Here is a 26,097-nt window from a genome sequence, read left to right as displayed (position 1 = left end):
ACTAAGGCATACATCATTACAGCAAATTTACTCTATCTGCTGTCTTGCATTGTTAGACACCAGCTCGTGTCAAACTGGAAGCCGTGCAAACATATTAGCATAGCACTGTTCTCAGCCTAGCAAGTCCAAGATCTCAGCAGGGATTATTTGAGCCCAGCACTGTCCTGGCTGGCCCACATAGCTTCAGTCTGCCACGGACTCACATCCCACTGGCATGGAGCCTGGGACTGGCTCTGCCTGCAGGGACCGTGCATGAACGCTCGTAGTTACTTGGAGTAGCATGAGGAGCCATTCATTCACACACAGAAACTCCACTTACACATATTTCATTACACTGCCACAACTCCTAAGATTAGCAAATCAATCCAGATCCACTCATGAAGTACAGCTACTTCATTCTGCTTTGGCACAGCCAGTATTCCCTGGAAGGTCTGCGCCATTTTGCTTTTAAAAATTAAAAGAGCTGATTTGCACCATTAACAACTGCAACACAATGAAAAGCTAATTAGATTTCCAGCTAATTTTAAATTGCTTCAGATAATCAAAACAAGGAAACAGACTATATAATACATCCTTACCGTATTTCATATATCAGTTTCCCAAAAGAGAAAAGGTATTCCATGACAGTTGCATAAAAACAAAAATTATCTTTCCGTCTTAGGGATTGACAACACGAGAGAAAGAAAAGGCAACCAAAGATGCTTTTGGTATTATGAATTCAAAATCAGAGTTCATACACACATTGAGAGAAAGCAAATTAGAATGAATGTGGAAACACAGCATTGCGTTACTCATACAACATTCTCTGCCTTGTGGTAATACAATGAGAAGAATGAATGCACTGAAGAGCTTATCAAATTTTGAATCATCGATGTGAAGTCCCTTAGAAATGGCTGTTTCAAGGAACACAAAATGATGTACAATAGCAAAACCAGATACGTGCATTTTTCAGTTCAACATTCTGAAATATATTCAGTGGTACAAAGGATGACTACATGTTCAGTTAGAGGCTTCAATGCTCCTCCTAGAAGTGCTCACAACGCACAAAAGCTTCAAGTATAGCTTCTTAGATTACAGTCACAAACCACAACCAGTTTATATATGTACTTTCACATTTGTATGCATTTTCATACATGTGAAAGGAGAGAGGAAGATTTCACCCTAGTGGAAGGAAAGCGCTAGGTAGGTAACTCCTGGAGATTGAACGTTTTATGCAATACAGGAAACTGTAGAGCATATGCTGTTTTTTTCAACATTTTTTATCTGTTCCAGGATCACTGGTCATATGTCAACTCTAATACGTCAGTATCTTGGAAATCACAGAGCAGTCCAGATTAGACTTTTAACTGGAAAAGTGAGTCAACTTAAGGAATTACTGTCACAGTTAATACAAACAAAGCCAGTTCTGACCTACTGACTTAATAGAAGTCCATGAGAATTGAAAACAGCAATCCACTGGCATAGTGACTCACTGCTCCCTAGATCCTATATGTTACATTCCTTCCTTCCTTTGCAAATATATAGGGACACTGTGATTCCATCTTTTAAAGTCAGATAGAAACTACAATAAAAGTCAAGAAAGCTCTCTCTACATAGAAAGCACAGCACTGCATTCTAAAAAGAAATGAGAGGTAATGTGGCATTCCAACACTCACATCATCCACTTTAAATAGTATGTTTTATACAAGCATAAAACAATACCATACCCTTTTAACTGCATTTCCATTCTCAGAAACTTGGATTATCTCAGTTACTGGATGCTTGCTTTAGCACAGTCAGCTTCATGGGCCAACTTGATTCTTTTGAAATACCGCTATGTATCGTTTGTTAAGTTGTAAACAACCTTCTTTCCCAGATGTGCTTGTGAAATTCCCTAGAATTAATCCAGGCTATTTTGTTTTTGTCTGATGTTACTTTTCCTTTATGAAGTTTTTTTCTTTATAATCTGATAATGAAGCTAAACAGTCTGCAAACAATTCCGTATGACACAGCAAGCAGCTGCAATAGTCCCTAACTTTTACACACACGTGCCCTGCGGTACAATATTTTCTGAAACCCCTTTCTGGTGACTGCAGCTAATCTGCAGAAACACAGTCAGAAGGCAGGAATGGACTTACAAATTAGACTTCAGCCTAGGCCAGCTGTTTTTCTAGCTCTATTCCTTTTATGACCATCTGTCCCACCTGCTAGTATATACTTCCCCTCACACAGGATAGTAAAATGATTTGCCGTGCTGGCTGACATACGAGCATAGATGGAAAATGAACTGGATTAAATCCAACTTTGTGCCACTCAATACTTGGAGCTTTGGAAAAGGACCTTCTTGACTGCCAGTAAAATTTAAATCTGTCTCAAGTCTACTTCAATTTATGCCCACTTCACCTATGACCCAAACACTAGCAGAGATTGCTGTCACTCTGCCTATGCTCCTTCTGGACTCAGCCAACCACTGAGAGGAAACAGTAGAGTTACACAAGACTCTCCTTTCTGTAAAGCAACTTCTGTCTTTTAAATACACTAGTACACTCTACTGAATGAACCTACTGAGATCTATCTTGTCTGTTTGCTAAAGGCAAATCCACAAAATTCTGCACTCTATACAGGTGCAATCTTGGGGTTTCGAAACTAGATGGATGCCTGTTTATGTTACCACTTGCCAAAGCAGATATTTGGGCTAAAAAGTCATGCCAAAAAAAAAAAAACCAACAAAACTAACCTTGTGCAAAACTCCCAGAGAGACACAATACAAACGAATGAGGAAGTGAGGAACTGAGAAAGGTTGAGAATAGGGGAAAAAAATTAGATGGCGTGTTGCTGCATGTCTTAATCCTGTAGTCATGGGCTCTAAAGTTTTCTTTGCTGTTTTTGATGAGATTAGCAGCAGAATAAATCTTATCAAGGAGGTCAACACATATTCTGCAGCATTTATTTTCCATACTGGTTAAAGCATGACAGCTAAAAAGGAAATAACTACTTAAGCATAATTCAGAAGACTACACAGCATGACACTGCCCAAAAAGTCAGGAAGAACTTTACAGTTACAAAGTGTATTGTTAGAATTTCATCTCATTTACTGCTGACAATAACAGGAATAACTGGAAAGGAACTGCTGAAAAAGCACAAGAGAGGTCAACAGTTTTGGAGTATTATTTTTAAACACATGCAAAAGATAGATGAGGTTTTTAAAAGACTGTAGAACAGGCAAAGCAAGGGGACGAAAAATTACGTGCGTGACACAAGGAATAAAGACAAGAAGTATAAAGGAGAGGGGAGAATAAAAAGGAATAAGAACATAAGGCAGAATTCAGAAGGACACATTTTGATTGACTTTATATTTCCAACAGAAAATTTTAAGTTGACATCTGTGCCCATACATTGTCTAAAATTAATTGCTAGTTAACAGCACTACGTTCAGTAAGAAGGCAAAGGAAAACCATGGTATCTTAACTGAGCCCAGTTTGAAGCATAAGATTAAAGAAAAATAGATTCATTTTCACATCAGTTCCTGGCAGCTGCTCAGCATTCCTTACTGTCATAGCACTGTTTGCTAGCTGAGTGCTGAAAACGTGCCAGAGCTGTGGTGCGCTTTACCGTCCTGAGATCTGTAGGTCTGCAATTTTGAGACCAGATGGAAAAAAACTACTTTTGAAAACCATTTATGATGCTAAAGTTTATCAAATAATAAAGTGTTACGTAGACTTTGGGGGGAAAAAAAAAAAAAGAAAAAAAAAAACTTACAGAATTTCTTACAGAATTATAATATTTAAAGAAACCAACACAAAGAACACCTGCAAAACAGTCACAGCCACATTGTGGATGCTCTCTGACACCAACTGAAATCCCTCAGGCACTCAAGTTCTAGCAAACAACATACCTTGAAAGATTCAGTCATGTGCTTTGTTGCTTCCTCTGAACATCCTCCGGCCATGCACTTGTTCTGACAGCCCTAGAAGGAATACAAATCAAATTCAATTTGTGTTGCAGAAAGGTTGATACACATTCAATTAATTATTTTTGAGACTGTATAGAATGAATTATCAGTAAATATATTGGAAAGATCATTCTTTGTAGTTTCTTAGCATAATTTTCCGTCTTCCACGCTTACAGTTTTACTTCAGTTGCATTACTTTGCACAGCTGAGTTTTAGCAGGAGTGACAACATTTTAGACTGGATTATTAATCTGAAGTGCAGTAAGGCTATAGACAGCATCATACACCTTTTATTCAAAGCTGAATAAATACATTATGTTTTTACACATTTTCATCAGATCACATTGCCTCTACTAAGGCATTCATCCCAGAAGATTTGGTTTTCCTTTTTCTCAGAAATGCCTGACTAGGAGAACAGAAGAGAGAGGAAAAAGATTTTATTAAACAAAGGCAGTGATAAGGAACGCTCATCTATAAAAATACATACTCAAAGTATTTTGAGTTACCTATTATGTTGAACTTCACTGTCCTGCCACTGATCACATTAAAATAAAAAACTACAAGAAAAGAAGTGACAGTTGTTCTGTTCAGCAACAGAAGGTCAAAAAGCACAGGTGCAAGCCATCTATCTACAACGAAAATCCTGTTTTCAAAGCATCAGCCTTTGTGGGCCCTCCTGCATGAGGACCACCTTCCTTGCCAGTGATATTAAAACCAACAGCATGCATGGAAGGAGACAAATACAGCTTGACAGCATTTCTTGTTTCGGAGCAGCATCTTTGATGCCTGGGGGATGGGCCACAAAGGGAAGGTGGAGAATGACTAGAGGGAAGTGCCACTGCTGAGAGAGGGTGGCGGAAGGGTGAGCTAGATGCTGAGATGTGGCAGGGGATGGGTGAGCATGGGGACAGTCAGGCTGGTCACAGGGCTGTCTGAAACAGTGAGGAAGGACAGAGGCACTAAGGGATGATGATGCCAAGGCTGAAAGGCATCAGCTCTGCAAGAAAAGGGTCTGGGCTCCTCATCATTTGGTAGCTGCCTCTGACAGTCTCATTGATCAGCTGTGTTGTGCCTCAGCTGGGAAGCCCCTGCCCAGGAAGCTCCATGTCGAAAGTTCATTTCTTTAAAGGAAAAGCACACTGGAAACCTGTGGTCAGTCTGATATTGGTGCCTCAAGGGCTTTCCAGGGAGCAGACTTCACTCCAAGGATGCAAGGTGGGTGGCAGTGCCAGGGAGACCTGGCCCCCAGAATCTGTAGCAGCCACCACATCCTAGGAGCTGGAGCTGCATGGGATGCAAAGCAGGACGCACACAAAGCAAACTGCATGATTTTCCCCCTTTCTGCAGACCATAGGAGTACGGCAGACAGGAGAAAAGAGTGGTATCTCCATCGGGCCTTTAATGGATAGCAGGCTTGCTACCAACAGAAGATAAAGCAAACACCCAGCTACAGATCTCACTTCCTTCTCTCTCTGTTCCCAAAATCCCAGAGAGGCCATCATGACCCTCCGGACTTTTCATTCCATCAGCTTCAGCCCTTCTGTTCCTCTGTTGTTCTTCCTTTTTTGTTTTTCCCGCTCAACCTTCTATAGTGAGGCATGCAATCACAACTACAGACTTCTCTTCATTAACTAAAGGAGGATCTGCTGAAAGAAATCATAAATGTCTTTATGATGCACCAACATAATTTCTGCTAAAACCTTACCTTAAAAGAGGGCAAGAGAAAAGCCTACTGGCAGTGGCAAAGGAAGAAGGCACAGAGACAGCGGCACTGAAGCACCATAAGGAAGCCACCACCCAATCCAGCACGGCTCCAACCCTGCCATACCCTGCTGCAGCAGCAGGGAGGATAAAGTGCCACACTTTGGCCCACTCCCTGCTGTCACCAAGCAGCAGCCAGACCTCAGGTGCCATTTTGTGCTCCGCCACCTTACACAGTACCCAGTTCTACAACCGGCTTACTGCAGCAGAAACCTCCTGGCACCCACAAACACCAAAGCTGCAGGCTCCTTGAGCCCTGCCTCTCCTTACCTCATCAACAACAGCAACACTGGTGGCAGCCATGCCGATGTCACCTTATGGGCAGTCCCATACTGCCCAAATTGCACCTGCAGCTCTCACAGGGCACGTGCAGATGATGGGCTGGGCACCCTAGCACAGAACCCACTGCAGACAGCGGGAACAGCAGCATCACTTACAGGATTCGTAAGTTGAGAGGTCATAGATAGTTCTGAAAAGATGTTTAAGTAATAAACCTTCTCTGTTGTCTAGTTTTTTTTATTTATTTAATGGCTTTGGAAATTAAATGTTTTAATAATTAATCTTTTTAGTTGTCATGTTCTTTTCATCATTCATTCACTTATTTTAATGGTGAAATCTCAGATCGAATTTTATCTCTCAAAAGAAAGTAGAAGCAATGGCTCTAATATCAATTTAATGATCTTCGGTAAGAACCAAGCTCTAGATCTCTAGACTTTTATCTGCAGAGATACACAAATAAATAACAACAAAATACCAACTATTAATTTCAAGAAATACCCTCTTGTTCCTCCAGGAATTCAACAGCACCTCCCAGATCCGTGTCATCATCCAATTTGCTGAGAATGCACTCCATTTGTGCTCACTGATCACTGATAAAAATGCTGAACAGGACTGGCTCTAGAACATTTGGTGAACCATCACCAAGCAGATGCAGCCCCATTCACTACAATCCTCCAAGCTCTGCCATTCAGCCAGCTGATCACCCAGCATAGTGTGAGCTTGTTCATGAGCTCTCCTAGCTGGACAGTTTGTCAGGAAGGATGCATGGAAACTATCAAAGACCTCATTAACATACAGAAAGATTACATCTACAGCCTTCCCTTAATCCATTAAGCAGGTGACCTTAACATAGAAGGAGATCAAACAATTAAGATGGTACTTAATACTAAGATAGGACTAATTAAGCCAACTGAATTTTATTTGTGCTGCAGTGAATCAGAATGGAGGCTGTGTTTACATCAACTGCCAGCAGGATAAGCACAAACTTCTCAAGCAGCCTTAGCTCCATTTGTGACATCTGTCTAATATCTAGAACATAAAATTGGATTTTCTAATAATTACCGGCAATAGCAATCACGGTACTCATGGTACGCCATTAAAATAAGTACTCAGTCCTGATTCTTCAGTTTCTTCCCATCTCTGCTTCACAAAGTCATCGTAAAGAAAGTGTCTGACAGAAGAGACAGCAGCTGGGTGTTGTTTCATCTTCTCTTTCATCTTTAAAGCTTGTAGGTGAATTTCAAGTGTGGATTGCCTATGGGAATGGTCTTTAGGGGCTCAGCCATTTAGTTCACAGCTCTCACTGAACTCAATGAAGTCAACAGCTCATTTTTTGAGCGTGTGCCATGGGGCCAATCCCATTCTCCATTAAGTCATTCAGTTTCACAGATGTAACTTACATTTAAAGCAAGTAGCTAATTGCCTTTGTTAACCACACTGAGATTATGTTGAGTTAATCCCACAGTAGTAGAAAGGCATACCACAATTGCTTTCTAATAGATGGAGTCATATTTTAATGGCTCCATGCATGGCTTTTAAATATGAAACATGTTGTTAAATACAATAGAGAAAATTGCTCCCTGGTTTAGTGCCAACACTGCCAAGAGAGATGTGCCAAGCATAAATATGCCCTCTGTGTTTAATAGCATGGTAGATTTAAAACTGCATCCATTACAACACTGATGTTATCCTAAAGATACATTTAAACCACTGGGTCAATGCGTCCTCAAAATGATTCAGCTGTCTAAAACCTGTGTCAGCCTGAAGTATCAAGGCATTACATAAGGATGAAGATAGCTCCTAAGGTGTCACATGAAGTTGTACAGAGCTAGCAACATTTCATAGCATATGTAGTTGTTCTTTTAAACTAAAAAAAGGGGATATTTAGGTTGAATGTTGGGAAGAAATTTTTTACTCAGAGGGTGGTGAAATCCTGGCACAGGCTGCTCAGCAAAGCTGTGGATGTCCCATCCCTGGAGGTGTTCAAGGCCAGGTTGGATGGGGCCGTGGGCAGCTTGAACTGGTGGATGGCAGCCCTGCCCATGGCAGGGAGGTTGAACTGGATGATCTTAGTGGTCCCTTCCAACAGAAGCCATTGCATGATTCCATGATTATAGGCATTAGTCTCATCCCAACATGCAAAGGACTGCTGTTCCTGTGTAACACTTACCAGCATTTTTCATACTTTAAAGTTTTCACCCGTTAGATTGTCTCCAAACCCAAACATTCACTCCTTGCATTTGGTCCATCAGACATAAGAGTTTCCAATATCTTTTAGTATTAGGATGTTCCAATCAACGCTTCTCGGCTGTTACAGACATGAGACCCTGTAACCAAAATACTGACTTGCAATCAACTTCACTATTTCAATTTTTCCATGTCTCTAGTTATGCTCATCTTTTATGGTGTCCTCCTGCTGCTCATGGCTTCTTCAAATCTGAGAACCTACTTTTTTATGCAGTCAGGTCACCAAACCCCTACCTGAAAGGATATACTGCCTAAATACTCCTAGAGCCAGACCACATGAGTCCAAGTTCCTCCTACACCCTCACACTAGGTGGCTTTTGAGACCCAGTGGTAGAACCAATGACAACATTCTCATTTAGGATCACTTAATCTATAAACTGTGATTGTGTCAAACTGTTGTTCTTAGGATTTAGCTACCCCATTATCCCATACGCTAGTTCTCACTTATGAAATACGAACTGAAGATGATTTCAACTCAAGCTGCAAATTGCAAATTAGCCTGCAGTGTATTACACATCATTTAATAAAAAAACTGGCACTGGTTCACCAAAAAAAAAAAAAATTACAGTTGCCTCAATATGTACTTTATCTTTTTTTTTTTCAAAGGATTCTTTTATCAGTACTGTGCTTATTTTTCTATGATGTTTGCTAACTCTACTCACCACTGGGGAACAGAAAACTTTCTCGAGTGGAAGGCAGGAGCAAATAAATATATTGCATGTAACTTCTATAGAGTTCACATTTTCAGCTAGGAAATTGTTACTGGCAGCTTTTCCAAACAGCTCTAATATCTAAGATCTGCACTTTCACAAACTCCTTCATTGTCTTTTTGGTTCCACCTCCCCACTGAGCTCATGTGTTGCCAATCTTCATCATTGTTCATTCTGTTTTTGGCAGTGTTCTCAGGTATTTTCTCCAGAATTACAAAATGGAAGACTCCAAGTATTAGATCAGCTTTCTTGATAAAATGATTGTAAGCATTTAATCTCAAATTCTGTGCAAAAACCACTGTAAATATCGACAAACCACAAGCAGCTCCAACATCTCTGCAGGGTCAGAATTTCATCAACAGCACCAGCATCCAGGACAGAGGAGTGCCAGGGACAGGGACACCAGAAACCGAACATGCTGCTGCCTAGGAAGGAACTGGAGGTAGGCATTTGTTGGCAGTTCTTGGCTCATCATGGAAGGCAAGAACACAAAGAAGCAAATAAGCAGAGATACACAGCTGCAGTTATGTCTGGTTCCTTCTGCAAAGGTGGCCCCATCTCCTGCCATGCAGGGAAACTGAGAAGCAAGAATGTCCTGTACAGTCATCAGGCCCCAGTGAAGATGGAAAAGAAAATTCTTCTCAGTCAAATGTCATATGAAAAACAGTTGTCAATAAAGACCTTTCTGAGACATTTCTCCAAGCTAAAACATTTTCTGACTGCTTTTCCCCTTGCTTGCTTCTGGTTATTAAGCGTCTAAGAAATCTTTCATGCTCTGATTTACACAGTGAGAACAGTGAAATTAAAATACTTATCAGATTCCAGAAATCTAGTAGATCAATAAATTTAATATACATCTTACAGTATAGTACTGCCTAAGGCAAGCCAAATCAAGTGTCTGATGACAGGTATCCCTGCATTCCAAGCCATAAAGATTGGAGTTTTCCTTCTGTTCCAGATGTAAAAGAGTCCAACACACAGAAATGACACCCATTCTGTGTACTGCTACAGTCATACAGTGTGTCTCTGTGTCTTTAAAACAGTTTTCATCTACCCCCAGAAAATGCTAACATGATTTGGCAGCCACAACACACAGAAGATGAATTTGCAGGGAAAAAAGAAACAAAAACAACAACAAACAACATTAACGATGCTCATAGCTCTAAATAGATATGAATAGATATTCATAGATCTAAAAATAAGATCCATTCACTATCTGAGAGAAATTCTGGATACTACTGTAGCACTGAGTCACATCACACCATTTTTAATACCAACTAAAAAGATATTTACTTAATGACCATGATTAAAGACTTCCAGAGCTTGGGGAAGCTCATTCCTGGAATCTAACAGACAGGCATTTTTACCTCAGCCGTCATAGGACAGTTGCACGATATAAATATATTTTTAAGTGTATTTCTGTCTCATGCATGTACATGAACATGCACATACAGGTATGTGTTACTCAGCCAGTATCACCATGTAGGTTCATCAGGCTGAGTCATTTACATGTTAGCATGTCTTACTACACACTACCACAGAGAAGCTTCCTCTCACTTCCTTTAAATCTACACTTTTCAAAATCAACAAGACAGAAGGAGCAAGAAGACTAATTCTTAACTTGTATTTCTAACCACTTATTAAGCCAAACTGACACCTTTGAGGTATCTTAGGTTGGAGCATTCTTGGCTTGACAGTCTTCAATAATGTATTCAAACAACACACACAGCACAAATCCCAGAGCAGCTCCATTGATACGCCTCAATATATACACAGTTCAGCATCATGGGAAAGCAAAAAGATAAGCAAACAAACAAACAAACAAACAAAAACCCCCACCAAAATCCAACCAAAGAAAAGAACAGACAATTCAGCATGAGCAACTTTGGTGCTTAGCTTTTTACTTAGTTCACCAAGAATTCTTGTTTGCATTGCTTTCTGCACTTCCAAGGAAAGGAATGGAAAAGGAGTACTCTTATCTGACATATCTGCACTGATGTCTTCTGATAGCTGAGCGTTATCACCTTACCATGGCTGCTTTCAATCCTTCTCTTTGAGCTGGCATTAATGTTGGTAACACAATGTACATTGGATATGAGGCATCCAGCAGAGCAGAAGAATAAAGTTTCCACACAATTTAATGATGACCTTTATGATTTTGCATTAGTGGGAGAGTATCAGAATTTAGAACACATAAGAATTTTTTTTTTTTAGTCAAGACAGCTGCACTATATAAATTAAAGTTGAATTTAAATAGATTATCATTGAAGTACTCCAAAAGACTATGCAGGCTTATCTTCTGGCTTGAGTAGTTTGTTTGCTTTAATAGAAAGCATTTTAAGTAGCTTAAATAAACTGAAAAGTGTTTCTCTCAAAACAAGCACCACTGTTTTTATTATGTTTAAATAAAATAATGGAGATTGTTTGAACACAACTTATTGGCTAGAAAAACCTATAAACAGTGACCAGAAAACAATGGAAATATTTGGATAATCTGCCCAAGAGTCATATTTAGTAACATTACTAGTTATGTCACAATTTTAAAAGCAGATTAATTTGGTGTCATGAGATTAAATAAAAGCAAGAGTATGTTGCCAATGTAGAGTCACTGCTGTCAGCACTTTAGGGAGAAACCTGTCCAGGAGAGAATGCCAGTTCTTTGACTCAGTGCTTAAATTAATATTTGCATGAGCTCAGTAATGCCCAGTTCATTGTACAAGAAAGTCTGCATCTGTTTACCTGAAAGGCAGGAAGACTACCCAAGGTGAAGGAGAACTACTTCTGCAACTCCAAAAAAATGCACACTGGACAAACTGGTTTATCAAGAAGGCTAGTGCAGAGAAAAGACCTCAACAGAAATACAAACTAACTTGGAAATTAATATAGTCTATTATCTCACAGCTTAGATAGCAGAACCTGAGTAGGAATCTATTAATCCTCAGGATAAAATTACCAGATACTTCAGAAAATTAACAAAATGAGCTGTAAATTATGCAGTACGGCGTGATCGTTCCTGTTTGGAAAGTACAGAAGGCTTACCATCAACACAGGTCAATACAGAACACAAAGCTGCTGTACATCTGTGTTCAGTGACCCTTTTTCCGTGGTTAGTGCTGTCCTGACACATCTTCTGCACAATCATAACAATCCTACTTTCTTTACAGAAACAGGTAAGCACTCTAAAGAAATCCTCTTTGCAAATAACCTCCAAATGCAATCTGCTTTAACCTTGTTTTCTAAGCCCATCCCATCCTTGCTGGTTTTCCTTCTTATGACCCTCCTATTGCTATCGGTCTTCAGGACCATTTCCTCCTCTCTGTTTCCTCACCCCCTTGCTCAGTTCACTACCCTCTTCTGATTTCAGAAAACAGCCCTGTTCTCCTGTTATGAGAATAGGCAGATGACCTAATGGATCTCTTCCATCTCTAACTCCTATGAACAGTGCCTCTAAGTGCCTCTTTTGTTGGTTTGTTTGCCTGCTCTAGCATTAATTAGGTTTTTAACGAGTGCATTGTTTGCTAGAATGGCATAGAGAAAAGCATATTAAAGCAGCTAGCTGGATCTTTTTGGCCTATAAATTAATGCATCTGTTTTCTAAACAGATAGCATCTTATGGCTATGTGATACGGTTACTGCTCAAACAAAACAAAAATCCTCAGTCATCATGGTTTTATGGTGTTCAGGCCCCATTCCCATTGATAGGGGATCTTTCACATCATACTGTCAACAGGAAAGAGCATAAATGCCACCTTATACTCTTCGCTACCACAGTTGATGAGCTTTGCTGTTAACCATGAAGAAACTTGTGTTCATTACCTTTTCTCTAGTATTCTCCTTTCATCATCTTTCCACACCACCAGGTATTAAATTAGCGCCATAAGATTTAATAGTAATACTGATCAGATCTACGGGATATATTAACTGCACTGTTATACCAGCAAAGATGAGCCTAAGCACAATGAAATGTATTCTGCTTATTTTCCTCAGGGATTCAGCATAAATTGTACTGCCCATATTTTGTATTCTGGTACAGCTGAAAAGGTCAAGTACAGCTCTGATTTAAAGATGCATGAAATACAGCTTAAAATTTATTTATGAGTTCTCTGATGGTAGAAAACACACACAGATTTGCAGCTGATTACCAGAGCAAGTGGCTTGATGTAATTACCAAACGATAATGTGAATAAGATGAATGCATTCACAGAGGAAACAAACAAATTCATTGTCTGAAGAGCTACTGAGGGTACAGAACTGGAAGCAGATAATTTAGTGGGGGAAACCAAGGCTTCTGTATCTTGAAAATAAATCACTGTAGACTGTAAGGGTGGAAAAACAAACAAGCAACAAAAAAAACCAATAAGAAAAAAAAAAGAAAAAACAAAACAACACAGCAGATACAGCAATGAATTCCAATATGAGAACTGACATGATTAAAGAAAAATCCAGCAGATGAAATCCTGTTCTTAAGGTCACAATACTGTTTTTTCCAGGCTTGCTTAGCTTGCTTATAACTACTGAGGAATCAAAAGAAATACAGGGTCTGGCCTAAATCTCTGGCCTGTGTAAGGGTCATTTGTAGCTATTCTCTGAGTGCTTAGACCGTGTCCCATTTAAGTCCATTTTGCACTGGAATAAAGGTTTATGTAAGACGCAGAGCAATGCTGAATACCACACTGAAAACAGAAGCTCTGGGGAAATAATTAAAAAAAAAAAAACCACAAACAAAACTCTTGGAGCAACTTTTTAAATCCAGCATACACTCCCACTAGAAATAATAAACCAGTAACTTATGCAGCTGGCTTTCGAGTAACTCTAAGCACAATAAAATGTTATGCAACAGTGCATGTGGTTGCTGGTCTGTAAAGGGCAGACATACGATGGCTTGATATCACATCTTGCCCTGATAACTTTGCACAGCCTATTTAATTCATCACCAAGTATCGAATACCACCAGTGCAAAAGCATAAGAAGCATGATTTCTGAATTGCATTAACCCTGTGGTGCAGTGTTGCCCATTCCTTGCTCCCCAAGCAGTTTGTTTGGCTGTTATGTGTCCAGCAGATGAAGTTGATAAAGCATAGCAGCAGCTATCTCACCTAGGATCTGAATGAGTTCAAAACCACACATCTACTCAGAGGAGAATTTGTTATTAATCTGCCTCCTTACGCACCTGAGTGGTCTTTTGAAATAGCTGAGCAGAGTCCCTGCTTTGGGCTTGCAGGCAGAACTGCAAACACCTACATCTCTGCTCTGCCTAGAAGGCTGCCACATGCTGCAGGAAGACCCTGGATTGAACTTCCAAAGCTTGCAGTGGACTGAGGTACATGAGATGCACAATGAAAGCTAAACCTCACAACCCCCAAAAAACTGAAAAAGAGAAATCCAGCAGACTTTGGCTTAAGGTGTTGCAAATACTGTGCTTTTTCTTGAATTCTGATGGTAGGCTAGTCTCCACAATGCCTGCAATCATTCTATGCTTGTTCCAGATAAAAAATGCAGCCTAACAAATGAATAGTGGTTTCATAGCCAGAACACTTAAATGAAGGAACTCTTATACAGGTAGAAAAATTAGACATAGCTTGCCCTGTTGGCACACCTCAACACGTGCTGGCAGTTGCTTCAGAGAATTCCTGGGGAGGCTGACAGATGACGGCACAGGGCGTGCACAGCTCCCCAGGAACTGAATCCACAGCTCCTCTTCCTTAAGCAGACATACCCATCACATCCATTGCAGCTCTTCCCAGGGAAGAACAAGCAGGAGTTACTGATGTGGTTTTGGCTGTGCACTCCTCACTTGAAGCTAATGCTTCTTGTGTAAGAGCACACAGGTAATGGCGGCTGACGTCCTGTCTCTACTAGCACAGCTGGGTTTTAAACAGAGCATAACTGGTTTGTAGGAATGGGAGATCTCTCCCTGGCTATTAACAAAGCCCGGGTTATATCTTTGTGATTGTCTTTTGCTGTGTGCTCAAACACTGACTAAATTTTCAATTAACAGGACAAAACAAAACGGGAAGAAAGTTGAAGCCTTTCTCTTTGCATGAAGGGCATTAGGAACAGAGTTAACCTGCAGAGAAGTCCTGGGAACATGCTTAAAGACGGTATCCATGCTGATGTTTGCTTTCTTATTCAAATCAACAACAACCTGCAGAGTGGGAATGTGTGTTTGCACCATAGTCACCCAGCTCAGAATATGCTCGGAACTTCTCTTGTTCTACAGTCTTTGAGTTCAGTAAGAGGCAGTAAGTCTAGCCCACCACATTAAGCAAATGTAAATTGTCATATAGAAGATTATAACAATCCAAAAAAGGCAAAACTACAGTACTGCTTGAACGTGGAAAAACACAGCATGAACAACATAAAAAAGCCACAAAAAGATGATTTCATTGATGATGTCAGCTCAAAAGAAGTAAAAATCTTCTCGACTAGAGAAAAGTCAGATACTCCACCTGTTTAGTGCATATTCCTCTATGTAACAACTCAAAGATATGGAAGAATCATGCTTCACAGCACTCCAAAATTCTAGCTGTCATGCTTTAGCAATAAGGTTACCCTACATGTCCTTTCTAAACACTCTCTGAGCAAGTACTTTATCTGAAATCACTTATTATTTTTTGACAGTGCCCGGAGCAAACTGGATTGTGCCCAGAGAAACTCAAGAACAAAATAACACTCAGCACATTAAAAGTGTCCTTGAAACAGTCTGGTCACAGATGAGGTATTTGTAGAGGTGTCAGCATTAAGCTCACATTAGGAACACAAAGCAACCAGCCCTTTGCCAAAACTATGGCATGGTCATCACAAGTTAAGAGTGATAAAGCTTCTATTAGAAAAAATAACTGTAGTACTAGTTCCATTTCTTAATATTTCAAAGGTAAGAAGACTTATTCTTTTTATTGGAATTCTTTTAAGCTTGTCCTCTTATGATTCAACATCTGTATCAACAATCAACTTCCCATGCTATAAATTGATAAATGACTTAAAACAACTCCAGGAACCAAGGATTTTGTCCAACCTACATGAGTATCAGTGCTCTTGACTTGGAACGTCTCCATTACTTCTGAATTTATGAAACTAAAAGGTATCTTAAAACACTTTCAGATGGGGTCTGATTTGTCCTGCTGGAATCCAACTCACTTAGGAATGGCAGAACAGAACATTAATTTCATGCATCTTTCACAATAAGTGTTTTGGCCAACTGACAAGAGGAAAACACCACTGGCTGTGTGAGAACCACTTAAAAGAAGAACTGAAAGGAAACAATTGTAAATGCAGCATTTTCACTTCACTGGAGAACTAGAAATGAACGCTGATGTTACTGAGCTGTTTCTGGGTTCAAGAAGAGCATCAACCTATAAATGTTCAAATCATCTACTGGCACAGGCACCTGTTAATACGAAAAAGGCACAGACTGCAGAAGTTGGCTTTGTATTCAACAGAGCCCTGTGAAATGCTGAGAACTAAGCTATGGCCACAGACTGGGCCATAGCACAGGATCAGATTGAGAAAAAAACACTGATTCAGAAAAAGTTAGGAAGATACAGAAAGAGTTGAACCAAACCCAGTACAGCTGAGCAACGGAACAGACTTCCCTTACAGTTACAAAAACAAGAGACTTCCTAGGATGGAAAAATTACTTCTGCTTGTCTCACAAACTGCGCTGCTGTTTCTGAAGATGGTTAATCCAGTTTACGGTAGTCTGCAATTTAGTTCCCATGTACATATAAATAGGTAACTAGCACATCTCCTTGCTTAGAAAGCAAATGCTATACAATGACACATAAGTGTCTCTAATACAAAAGCACGTGAATACAACATCATTTTTTTTCTGCGTGCATGGATCTGTACAGCTGTGGCAGAAACCAGAGCCATGCAGTCACTGTGTGCTGTAACGCCCTATGCGGCAACTGCTGCATTCTAGGGAAGAAGTAAACTTGGCTCACATTACACTCACAATATTACACAACCACAGTATTCCTTTCACCACTATGCTTCAGGCAATACTTTTTTGCAGTTTTAAGGGTTTTTTTGGTTTTGTTCTCCAAGTTTAATGCCACAGCATAGGGCTGGATTCAGAAAGACTGACTTTTGACTAAAGCTAGCTATTGTTTTACTGCTTAGATTAGGGTGAGAAGCTGCACACTTCAACAGGAATTATACTATTGCTGCTAATTTCAAGCGAACTTCATACAATTTTCTATATATTGTATAATGATAGGCAGTTATATAAAGCCTTGTGAATTATTTTATTGAAAAGAATGCAATTTTATACGGCATATTTGTGTATTATATTTAGGATCTAATAGTTTAGATTTCATACTCTGAAGAATCCAAGAAGGTATCTTAATCTTTTAGGTGCTTCATATAATTTGGTCAATAATTTATTTCAACAAGAAGGTACATTTAAAAAGCCAGCAGCAATAAATCAATCAGCCCTAAGAGGAAGACCTTTGAATCTCTTAGCTATTCCCATAAAGTCAGTACCAGCTTTCTTGGAAGTTTTGTTATACTTCTTCCCTTCTTATGGCCATTTCCTATAATGATTCTTCTTTACAGAATTACTGCAATAAAAAAGCATCTAGCAAAAACAAAATTTATTCTGCTTCTATGAAAAAGTACCACCTTGGCTATTGAAAGTTGATGGGAGAAAAAATCACAAGCAATTCGAGGAAAGGTGTTAGCAATGTAAGAGAGAGGTACATTCCTCTTCCCTGCCTCAGTGGCAGGCACACTTCTGGGAGTACTTATCAACTGTACCACAGGTCCTAAAACGGTAATTAAGATAATAAGGGGAAAAAAAGGTCGAAATAAGGTAGTAATCTTGTGAAGAGAAGTATTACAGAAGAACAAATTATTACTACTGTGTTGACATGTTAAAGAAATGACCTTCTGAAAAAAAAGTCTCTATATTGGTGACTTTCAAGACCATCTATGTGCAGAGTTCATTGTAAACTATGAAAAGGCTAGCAAGTAGAGCCCTGGAGAAACACGTACTGACCTAAACTACTGTGTGAAAGACTAAGACTGGATTAAAAAAATACACATATCTCTTAGTCGATAAGCTTTTCTACTGAGGAACTCCTTCCAGAGCCCAAGATCACAGCAAGACCTGATTGCAGAGGTCTCCAGTCCAACGCTCCCAGAGTTGACTCTGCTCTGAGCTCACATGAGCCTTCTCAGGGCTTTAGCCAGCTGGGTTTTGAGAGATCCAAGGATGGAGACCACAGTTTCTCTTGGCAACCCATTCTACTGCTTGACTGTCATTATGGGCAGAGTATTTTCTACCCTGAGTCTCTTTTGTTTCAGTTTAAGCTGTAGTTGCTTGTTTTCCTGCCACGTATCATTGCTGAGCCCAGCTCCATCTCTATACTTCCCTAGACATTCTGAAAGGCAGCTGTTAGGTCTTCCCAAAGTTTCTTCTTCTGATCGAAGAAGTTCAGTTCTCTCAGCCCTTCAACATCAAAGTTTAAAAAAGGTAATTCTCTGTAAGAATAACACAAATTCAAGTATTTATTCCAGAAGTGATGACATGTAAGACAATAACTTAATAATTAAACAAGCATACATAGTTTGTGTGGCCCTGATCTCAGTGAACATTAGTACCTGATGGAATTAAACCTCAGCTCATAAGCCAGAAAAAAGCAGTCTATCTTCTGTGCTTACAGTGAGCCCTTTTATCAAACGGTGTTTGAAATGGTCTACCAAGGAAACTGAACAAGCAGGAGCTGTGTACCTAACTAGAATTCACATGGTGCACTTCATTAATGCATGGGGTATATTCCAAAATAAAACTTGGATCAAACTTCAGTCCTCAAGGGAAGATAAGTAAATGAGCAACTCTCTTGTAGGGCATTACGGCATTAATTTGTGGAAACAACAATAAACTATGGGCCAAGATGTACAAAAAGCAGATAGGTGAAACTTCTTGATTGCGTTAAAGGCAACATGAATTAAGCAATTGAAACTAACTCATTTGGATTGTTTAGTACACACCAACGGGCAACATTAAATGCCTTTCCATAAGCATAACACTGGATTTTCATTTGCAGGAGCATACGGTAATGTTTGCTAAATTGTCATTCTACAACAGGTGCTCTTTTCTACGAGGTAACGCTACCTGCCCCTTTAATGGACAAAGTCATAAAGTAATAAAATTGTTTCCAAGGTAAATGGGACCACCCATCCATTTAATCGCAATGTAAAATGTGGAAATATCAAATTGCAGGTGTATCAGTGACTAACAAATTATGGTCACGCACTACTTTGATTTATGCCCAAGTGTCACCAGAATTTAGACATTTAAGGAAAAGGTCACACAATTAATCTCTGCATCACAGGCATCAAGACAGTTGAGAACCCATGATTTATTATCAGATGTCACAATCAGTATGGAGTGGCTTGAATGCCTGGTGCATGGCTTGCATGCGGCTGGCTCGTGGCCTGTGTGTGGCTCACATGTGGACTAAATATATACATATAATTTATTTTCTTTTTTTTTTTTTTTTACCAAAGAAGGAAGGGATGACATCCAAAGGGACATCGACAAGCTTGAGAAGTGAGCCCAGGAGAACCTAATGAGGTTCAAAAAGGCCAAGTGCAAGATACTGCACTTGGGTTGCTACAATTCCATCCATGTGTATAGACTGGGAGAAAAACTCATTCAGGCAGCCCTGAGAAGAAGGACTTGGGGGTCCTGGTGGTCGAAAAGTTGGACATGAGCCAGCAGTGCACACCTGCATCACAGAAGGCCAACTGTGTCCTAGGCTGCATCAAAAGAGGGGTGGCCAGCAGGGAGAGGGAGGTGATTGTTGCTGTCTGCTCTGTCCTCATCTGGAGTACTGCATTCAGGCCTGGGCACTCAGCACAAGAAAGCCGTGGAGCTTTTAGAGCAGGTCCTGGGGAGGCCGCAAAGATGATCAGAGGGCTGGAGCACCTATCCTGTGAAGAATGGCTGAAGGAGCTGGGCTTGTTCAGTCTGGAGAAGGCTTTAAGGACGCTTCGTGGCAGCCTTCCACTACCTACAGGGATCTTAGGAACAAGATGGAGACCAACTTTTGACAATGGCACACAGTGACAAGACAAGGGGGAGTGGTTTTAAGAAAGACATGAGATTTAGATTAGATGTTAGTGGGAAAGTCTTCACTGTGAGGGTGGTGAGGAACTGGAACAGGTTGCCCAGAAAGGCCGCAGATGTCCATTCCCTGCATGCATTAAAGGCCAGATTGGATGGGTCTCCTGATAGCCTGGTCTAGTGGTTGGCAGCCCTGCTCATGACAAGGGGTTGGAACTGAATGGTCTTTAAGGGCCCATCCAACTTGAATCATTCTACAGTCCTATGAGACTGTCAAACATTGTAGGGTGCACACTATGTCACTGTAGTGACATGAAGATGCCAGTTCCCAGGAGCACGGCCTACGAAGGCAAATTGTGCAAATTCTGTAAACAGAGCTACCCCTTTAGTTCCTTCATTCTATCATCAGCAGTAGAGGTCCTTGCTTTAACTGTGTTAAACCTGTCCTCTAATTTTGTAATCTTCTGTTTTGCATGTGACTTTCTAGCAAATTTCAACATTCAGTTTCTATGGAAAAAATCAGAGCATCCACTGGATTGCACAGTGCTAGGAGAACTAGGCCTGTCAGCAGCAATCAGTGCAATAAGTGGACAAGGCAGGGCTGCAGAAACCATCAGCACAATTCATTTCTTATACATAAGATTCCTTCAAGCAGGACTGAAAAAGAGAGTTAAGGGTGGAAATGGAGCAAGGAATGGATGAGACTAAAGACAGGAAATGATAAATAAGGTGAAGGGATTAGCAGTTTAACAATACTGTTGTTTACTGGTACCTTTATAAATGTACTGGGTTGGGTTTTTTCATTTTTCTTTTTCAAGAACTGATAATCAAATGGTAATTTTCTGCACCTTTGATGCATGCTTTACAAATACACACTGACAGCCATAGCCCTGAAGAGCTTGCAGTCTGAACAGATGAGGCAAATAAAGGGTAAAGGGCTCAGACAGAGCTGACTTGCCCAAGGCTACACGACTTGAGAGTGATGGACTGTACAGATCTTTTTCTGCTGCGGCTGTTGCTTCGTATTGTATTCTCCACAGTAAAAATACATAGCACAGTTAGCACTGCTGTGAGAAAGCAAGCAGGTCTATGGCTTGTTTGCTACTTGTTTTTTGCATGGGCATGCCAAAACATTACTGTCAGGTGCTGCATAATGCCCCAAGAAACCAGGATCAAGCCCTCTTTCCTCAACACACAGCAAGTACAACATAAGAGGTAGAAAATGTGACATGTCTCACTCTTTGGCAGGCTTGTATTCTGGCCCTGCTCACACTGGCAGGGAGAAGCTACTTGGTAGTTTTCCCTGAGCAGTTCCAGATCACTCTTCTGCTACCGTTGGTTCACCACTCTCTCCAAATGCAGAAAGTGCAGCTGGGACTCATCAGGGCTTCTCACGCTCCTCCAAAGCACTCACCTGCTCCAGACCTGCCATTGTTGGAGCATTGCATCACTGCCAGACCCACCCAGGGAAGAGAAATGCTAGCAAGCCCTCGGGTGGGATGAGAGTAACGCTTGTCAGCAGCAGCAAAACAGCTGAAGATCCCTGCTAGTCACATACCTGTTGTACCCACATTCCATCTGTTAGAGCTAACCAAGGATAGCAAATAAGCCAGTCTTGTTCTCCTCACCTGATAACTTTGGGAGCAGGCTGTAGCTGTGAAGTTCACAGTCAGCCCAGCATAGACCTTCTTCAAAACCCTAGGACTTTCATTCATGAAGCTGCCCCACAGAGTATAAAGGAGCTGTGATGTTCCCTGGGTGTGGGAAGCACCCTGCCACCTCCATGCCCTTTGCCTTGACAAGCAAGGCTTCCATTTAATCCTCAGATCAGCCTCGCTAAGCAGAACATAAGCATGACTGGTAAAAGAAGAGTTCCCACAGATTCTCATCTCTCACGTTAGCATTCGCTCCCAACAGCTCTTCCGTTATCTGAAGCTGTCCCCGAAATTACTCAAAACCTCTGAACACGTCACCGGGTTTTACCCATGGTCTATTTTAGTAGCAGGGCAGCCCCGAGACTTATAAAGACCTCGTGGGCATAAGAAGGCACAGTGCCTGCCGGCAGATCGTGCCCTTGATGGTTCTCTTATTTTCAGTCATTAAGACTCCCACAGTACGAATAAAGTGTAAGAAATCCCCCGGAGGGAATGATACGCTCTCCCTCCCCCCTCCTTACTCATTATTTCTTTTCCACGTACGCTGCCTGCAATGAAACAGCATGGAAAGCGAATCACACCGCATCCTGCCTCCCAGTCTCAAACGATAAATCTCGGGGACAGAATTCTCCTCCGCAAAGCAACATCAGAGCGTCAGAAACGTGAACCACCGCTTCCTTTGTTCGCCGAGGAAAGTCCCTCTGCCACTCCGTATCTCCCGCAGGACGGACGAAGGGATCGCGGAGAAGCGGTCCCGCTTACCTTCATGGTGCTGCCGAACGGCGCCGCTCCCCGCGCGATGCGATGCGGACCGCGCGCCGCCCGATCCCCGCCCGGGCTCCGCCGAGGCTGGGACTGCTGCTGCCGGGGCCGCCGCCGCCGCTCGCGGGCTCCGATTGCATCAGCGGGCGGAGGGAGGCGCGCGCGGCGGCGGGCGCTGGAGAGCGGCGAGGGGCCGCGACCGCCCCGCCTCGCTGCCGCCTCAGGCGCGCACACCTCCCGGCCGCCCCGCCCGGCCCGGCCCTGCTGCGCTCACCGAGAGCAGGCAGCCGAGCGGCTGAATGGACGCGTGTGCCGCGGGCAGTGCCGTCGTTTTGTCCCCTCTCCCTCAGCAAGCATTGAGAAATTCGCGCTCTGAGTCATTTCCTCCCGTTCTCGCTGACAACGAGCACCTCGCAGCCGGCACCGCACGGCAGCTCCCCCGGCCTTCCGCTTCCCACTGGCGGGGAACCCCGCGAGGACCCACGGGCCCGCCTTGGTTACAGCCAAACGGCATCGCCACGCGTCCCAGCGTGTACCTTGCGGCCTCCTCCCGCCGCCCTGTGCCTCACTACAGCTCTACCAGCGCTGCCCTTTCTGCTCTGGCACCCGTCAGGCAGGTCGCCAGCAGCTGCAGGCAGGGCAGCGAATGGCAGAGGCCAACCTACTGCTAGGGCACCTGTACCACAGGGAGCTTTTGAGAGAAAACCCCAGCATAATGTTCACAGTGCGCTTCCTTTCATCTCTACTGATCTTGCAGTTCAGTCTTTTCATCCATTACTGTTTTCATAAACGTTTTCTCCCTCTGATCTGCCTGAGAGTAGTTGTAGAATGCTGTTCGTTTCAGTTCTGCTGTCAGAAGTGTCAGGTTGTGCCTGGTGTGATGCATAGGAATTCTCTCTTGTGTGGCACTGGAGACAGATTATAGAAACAGCAGTAAATCTCATGTCTACCACTTCTTTTCAGCCAGGTAAGAAAGCGCCATTCAGCAGAATTACAATCATTTGGGTTCCAAAGGAACAGGTAAATGATGCCACCCAAAATAAAAGCTCATGGGAATAGTGATGGCTGTTTAGGAGAAAAGAAAGATGGAGTTAAAGATGCAAAGCAGAAAGGTGAAGCGGTAAGGAAGCATCAAACAGATGCATATCATCCAGTGGAGGGCCACAGAAATGACCCAAGGGATGGCACACCTCCCCCTGTGAGGACAGGCAGAGAGCTGGGGCTGTGCAGCCTGGAGAGGAGTCAGGAGAACTTTCAGTATCTCAGGGAAGGATGTGAGAAAGAGAAGGACAGACTATTTAGCAGGGTCTGTTGGGATAAGAGAAAGGAAATGATTTCAAGCTAAAAGAGGGGAGATTTGGATTAGATTGAACAAAAAAAGTTTTTTACTGTAAGAGTAGTGAAGCACTGGCACAGGTTGCCCAGAGAAGTGGCGGATCTCCACCCATGGAGATGCTCAAGGTCAGGCTGGAGGGGGTTCTGAGCAGCCTGATCTGCTGCAGGTGTCCCTGTTCACTGCAGGGGAGTTGGACTGGATGGCCTTTGAAAGTCCCTTCCAACTCAAACGATTCTATGATTCTGTGATAACTGCTGTTCAGTGCTCATGAGGCAATTCAATCCATTCACCATCAATTAACTTCAGATTCCAAACACGACGTAGAAACAGCAATGCTGTGGCAGTCCAAAAGTGTGTTTAATCAAGTATGCTGCCTCTGGTGATGCACAGGATCAAGGCCTAGAGGAGCTGCATGAACAGAACAGACATCTAGGAGTATTTCATTGTACTCTTCTAGCCTCAAGATGTTTGTGCCATAGCAGTTTCCTAAAAGATGGATTCATGCTTAATGGTTGCACATGGGTTTTCCTTCTGTTAATTTATCCATTTTTCTTTGAACACATGTAAAATTTGGTATCTATGATATCTAGTGTTAACGAGTTTCACAGCTTGCCTCTGTTTTGAGGAAAAAATACTTCATTTTGCTTTGTTTTCATCTACCCACTGGAAAATTTCATGAGAAACTCCCTGCTCCCTTCTGATATTGTGAGAAGTACTATCAACAGAAAATAAGCTGAAAATATTCATTTCCTCTGTGCCATTTGTGATTTTTCAGGCTGCTCCTGAATCCACTGTTAGTCATCTCTTTTGCCAGATGAAGTGTCCCAGTCATTTTAGTCTAGATATAGGAATAGTTACATGCTTTGATCATTCTTTAGGTTGGGCACATGAACTAGATGCAAATTGAAATTGCAGGTCACCAGGTTTTCTCTTCATGTTTTCCTTTCTATTTATTTTCCTAATGATGTTCTGTTTCCTAATCTGACTGTTCCTGAGCACTGAGCTGAACTGATATTTTTACAAAAATAATTAAAAACAATTCCAAGGTCATCCAAGGTCATTCATAATCCATCAGTGTTTCTATAAATTTAGTTTTTGCTTTTTTGTTTCTTTTCCTTTTTTTTTTTTAACTATGTGCATCCTTTTATACCCTTACTTCCTTTGTATCCTTATATCCTTTACTTATATCTTTGTATGCAAGAAAGAAGTCTTTTACAGTGAGAGCAGTGAGGCACTGGTACATGTTGCCCAAAGATGCAGTTGGTGCATCCCTGGAGACTTTCAGGCAAGGCTGGATCAGACCCAGTACCTGTTCACTGCAGGGCAGTTGGACTAGATGACCTTTACAGGTCCCTTGCAACTCTAAGCATTATATGATTCCATGATATTTACAGACATAATTACCTGCTATTTTGACATACCTGTACTCAACTGCAGAAAGTCCTTCTATATCTCTTTGTAAATAAGTCTTGTTTTGTTGAATTCTTTAAGACTATTATCCTGAAGGATTTAATCTCATCAGAAAATGTTGTCTCTACTCCATTTGCCTCCATTTCCATATCATTTTCTCAGTTGCACCCTCTCATCTATTTCTCATCTTTTAACCAATCAACGAGGGTAGCCATGAGAGCATCTTTTCCTGAGAGCTTATCTTCCAGAAGGCTTTCGTAAGGATCCTTGTCAAGTCTTTTGTAAATTCAGCCACTGAGACCTCTACTGTCTGCACGCTCATGGAATCCTTTAAAGAAATTCCTGGACTAGGTAGGCAGGACTTCCTTTTACACAAGTCATACTGAGTTTGCCCTTTGATGCATATTTACCCAAACATCTTTTTTCATTCCTTACTACAACTTCTACAGTTCCTCCAGAAAATAAAGGGAAAGGAGAAATGTTATCTGAGCTGCAGACAATGTTTGCTACTGCAAAGTCAAAACATCAAATTCTTCAGACATACCATGAAGAAGTGTTATTTTCATTTATAGTTGAGATGGCCCTGAACTGAAATAAAAATCAGAAAAATGAGACCGAAACAATGAGAAGCTACGCAGCTTCCCTCAAACATTGATTGAGGACATTGTTCATTTCTATGCTAGATTTTCCATTAATGCAAGGCATTCTGTGAATGCATGACAGTGCTGTTAAACTTTAGAAGTTTTAATGAATAAGTTGTTCACAGCTATAGAGAATTCAGTAATTTATATGCTTCCATTGCAAAGACTTTTCACAAGTTTGAGACATCCACAAGGTGAACATGAGCTATGACACCTGGGTCCCTACACACAGATGATGTATGTAAACAGCCAGAAACCCTGCAATTAGTACATCCCACTCATTTTGTTGGTGGGC

The 26,097-nt window shown here is 41.5% G+C and overlaps 1 protein-coding gene across 1 annotated transcript in view; it reads right to left on the bottom strand.

Moving 5' to 3' along the window:
- BCAT1 (branched chain amino acid transaminase 1) overlaps positions 1-22,605 on the bottom strand; it is a 62,560-nt gene extending 39,955 nt beyond the window's left edge. The window contains exons 1-2 of the mRNA XM_048933380.1: positions 22,416-22,605; positions 3,875-3,946 (exon numbers count right to left, since the gene is read on the bottom strand). Coding sequence (XP_048789337.1) covers positions 3,875-3,946; positions 22,416-22,421 — 78 coding nt within the window. The 5' untranslated portion in view covers positions 22,422-22,605. The remainder of the gene's footprint in view (positions 1-3,874; positions 3,947-22,415) is intronic.
- Positions 22,606-26,097: the final 3,492 nt, after the last annotated feature.

The sequence above is a fragment of the Lagopus muta genome, chromosome 1, assembly GCF_023343835.1.
Source record: "Lagopus muta isolate bLagMut1 chromosome 1, bLagMut1 primary, whole genome shotgun sequence".
Taxonomy (NCBI): domain Eukaryota; kingdom Metazoa; phylum Chordata; class Aves; order Galliformes; family Phasianidae; genus Lagopus; species Lagopus muta.
Note: the sequence above shows the minus strand (reverse complement) of the source record. Positions and strands in the feature narration are given on the sequence as shown.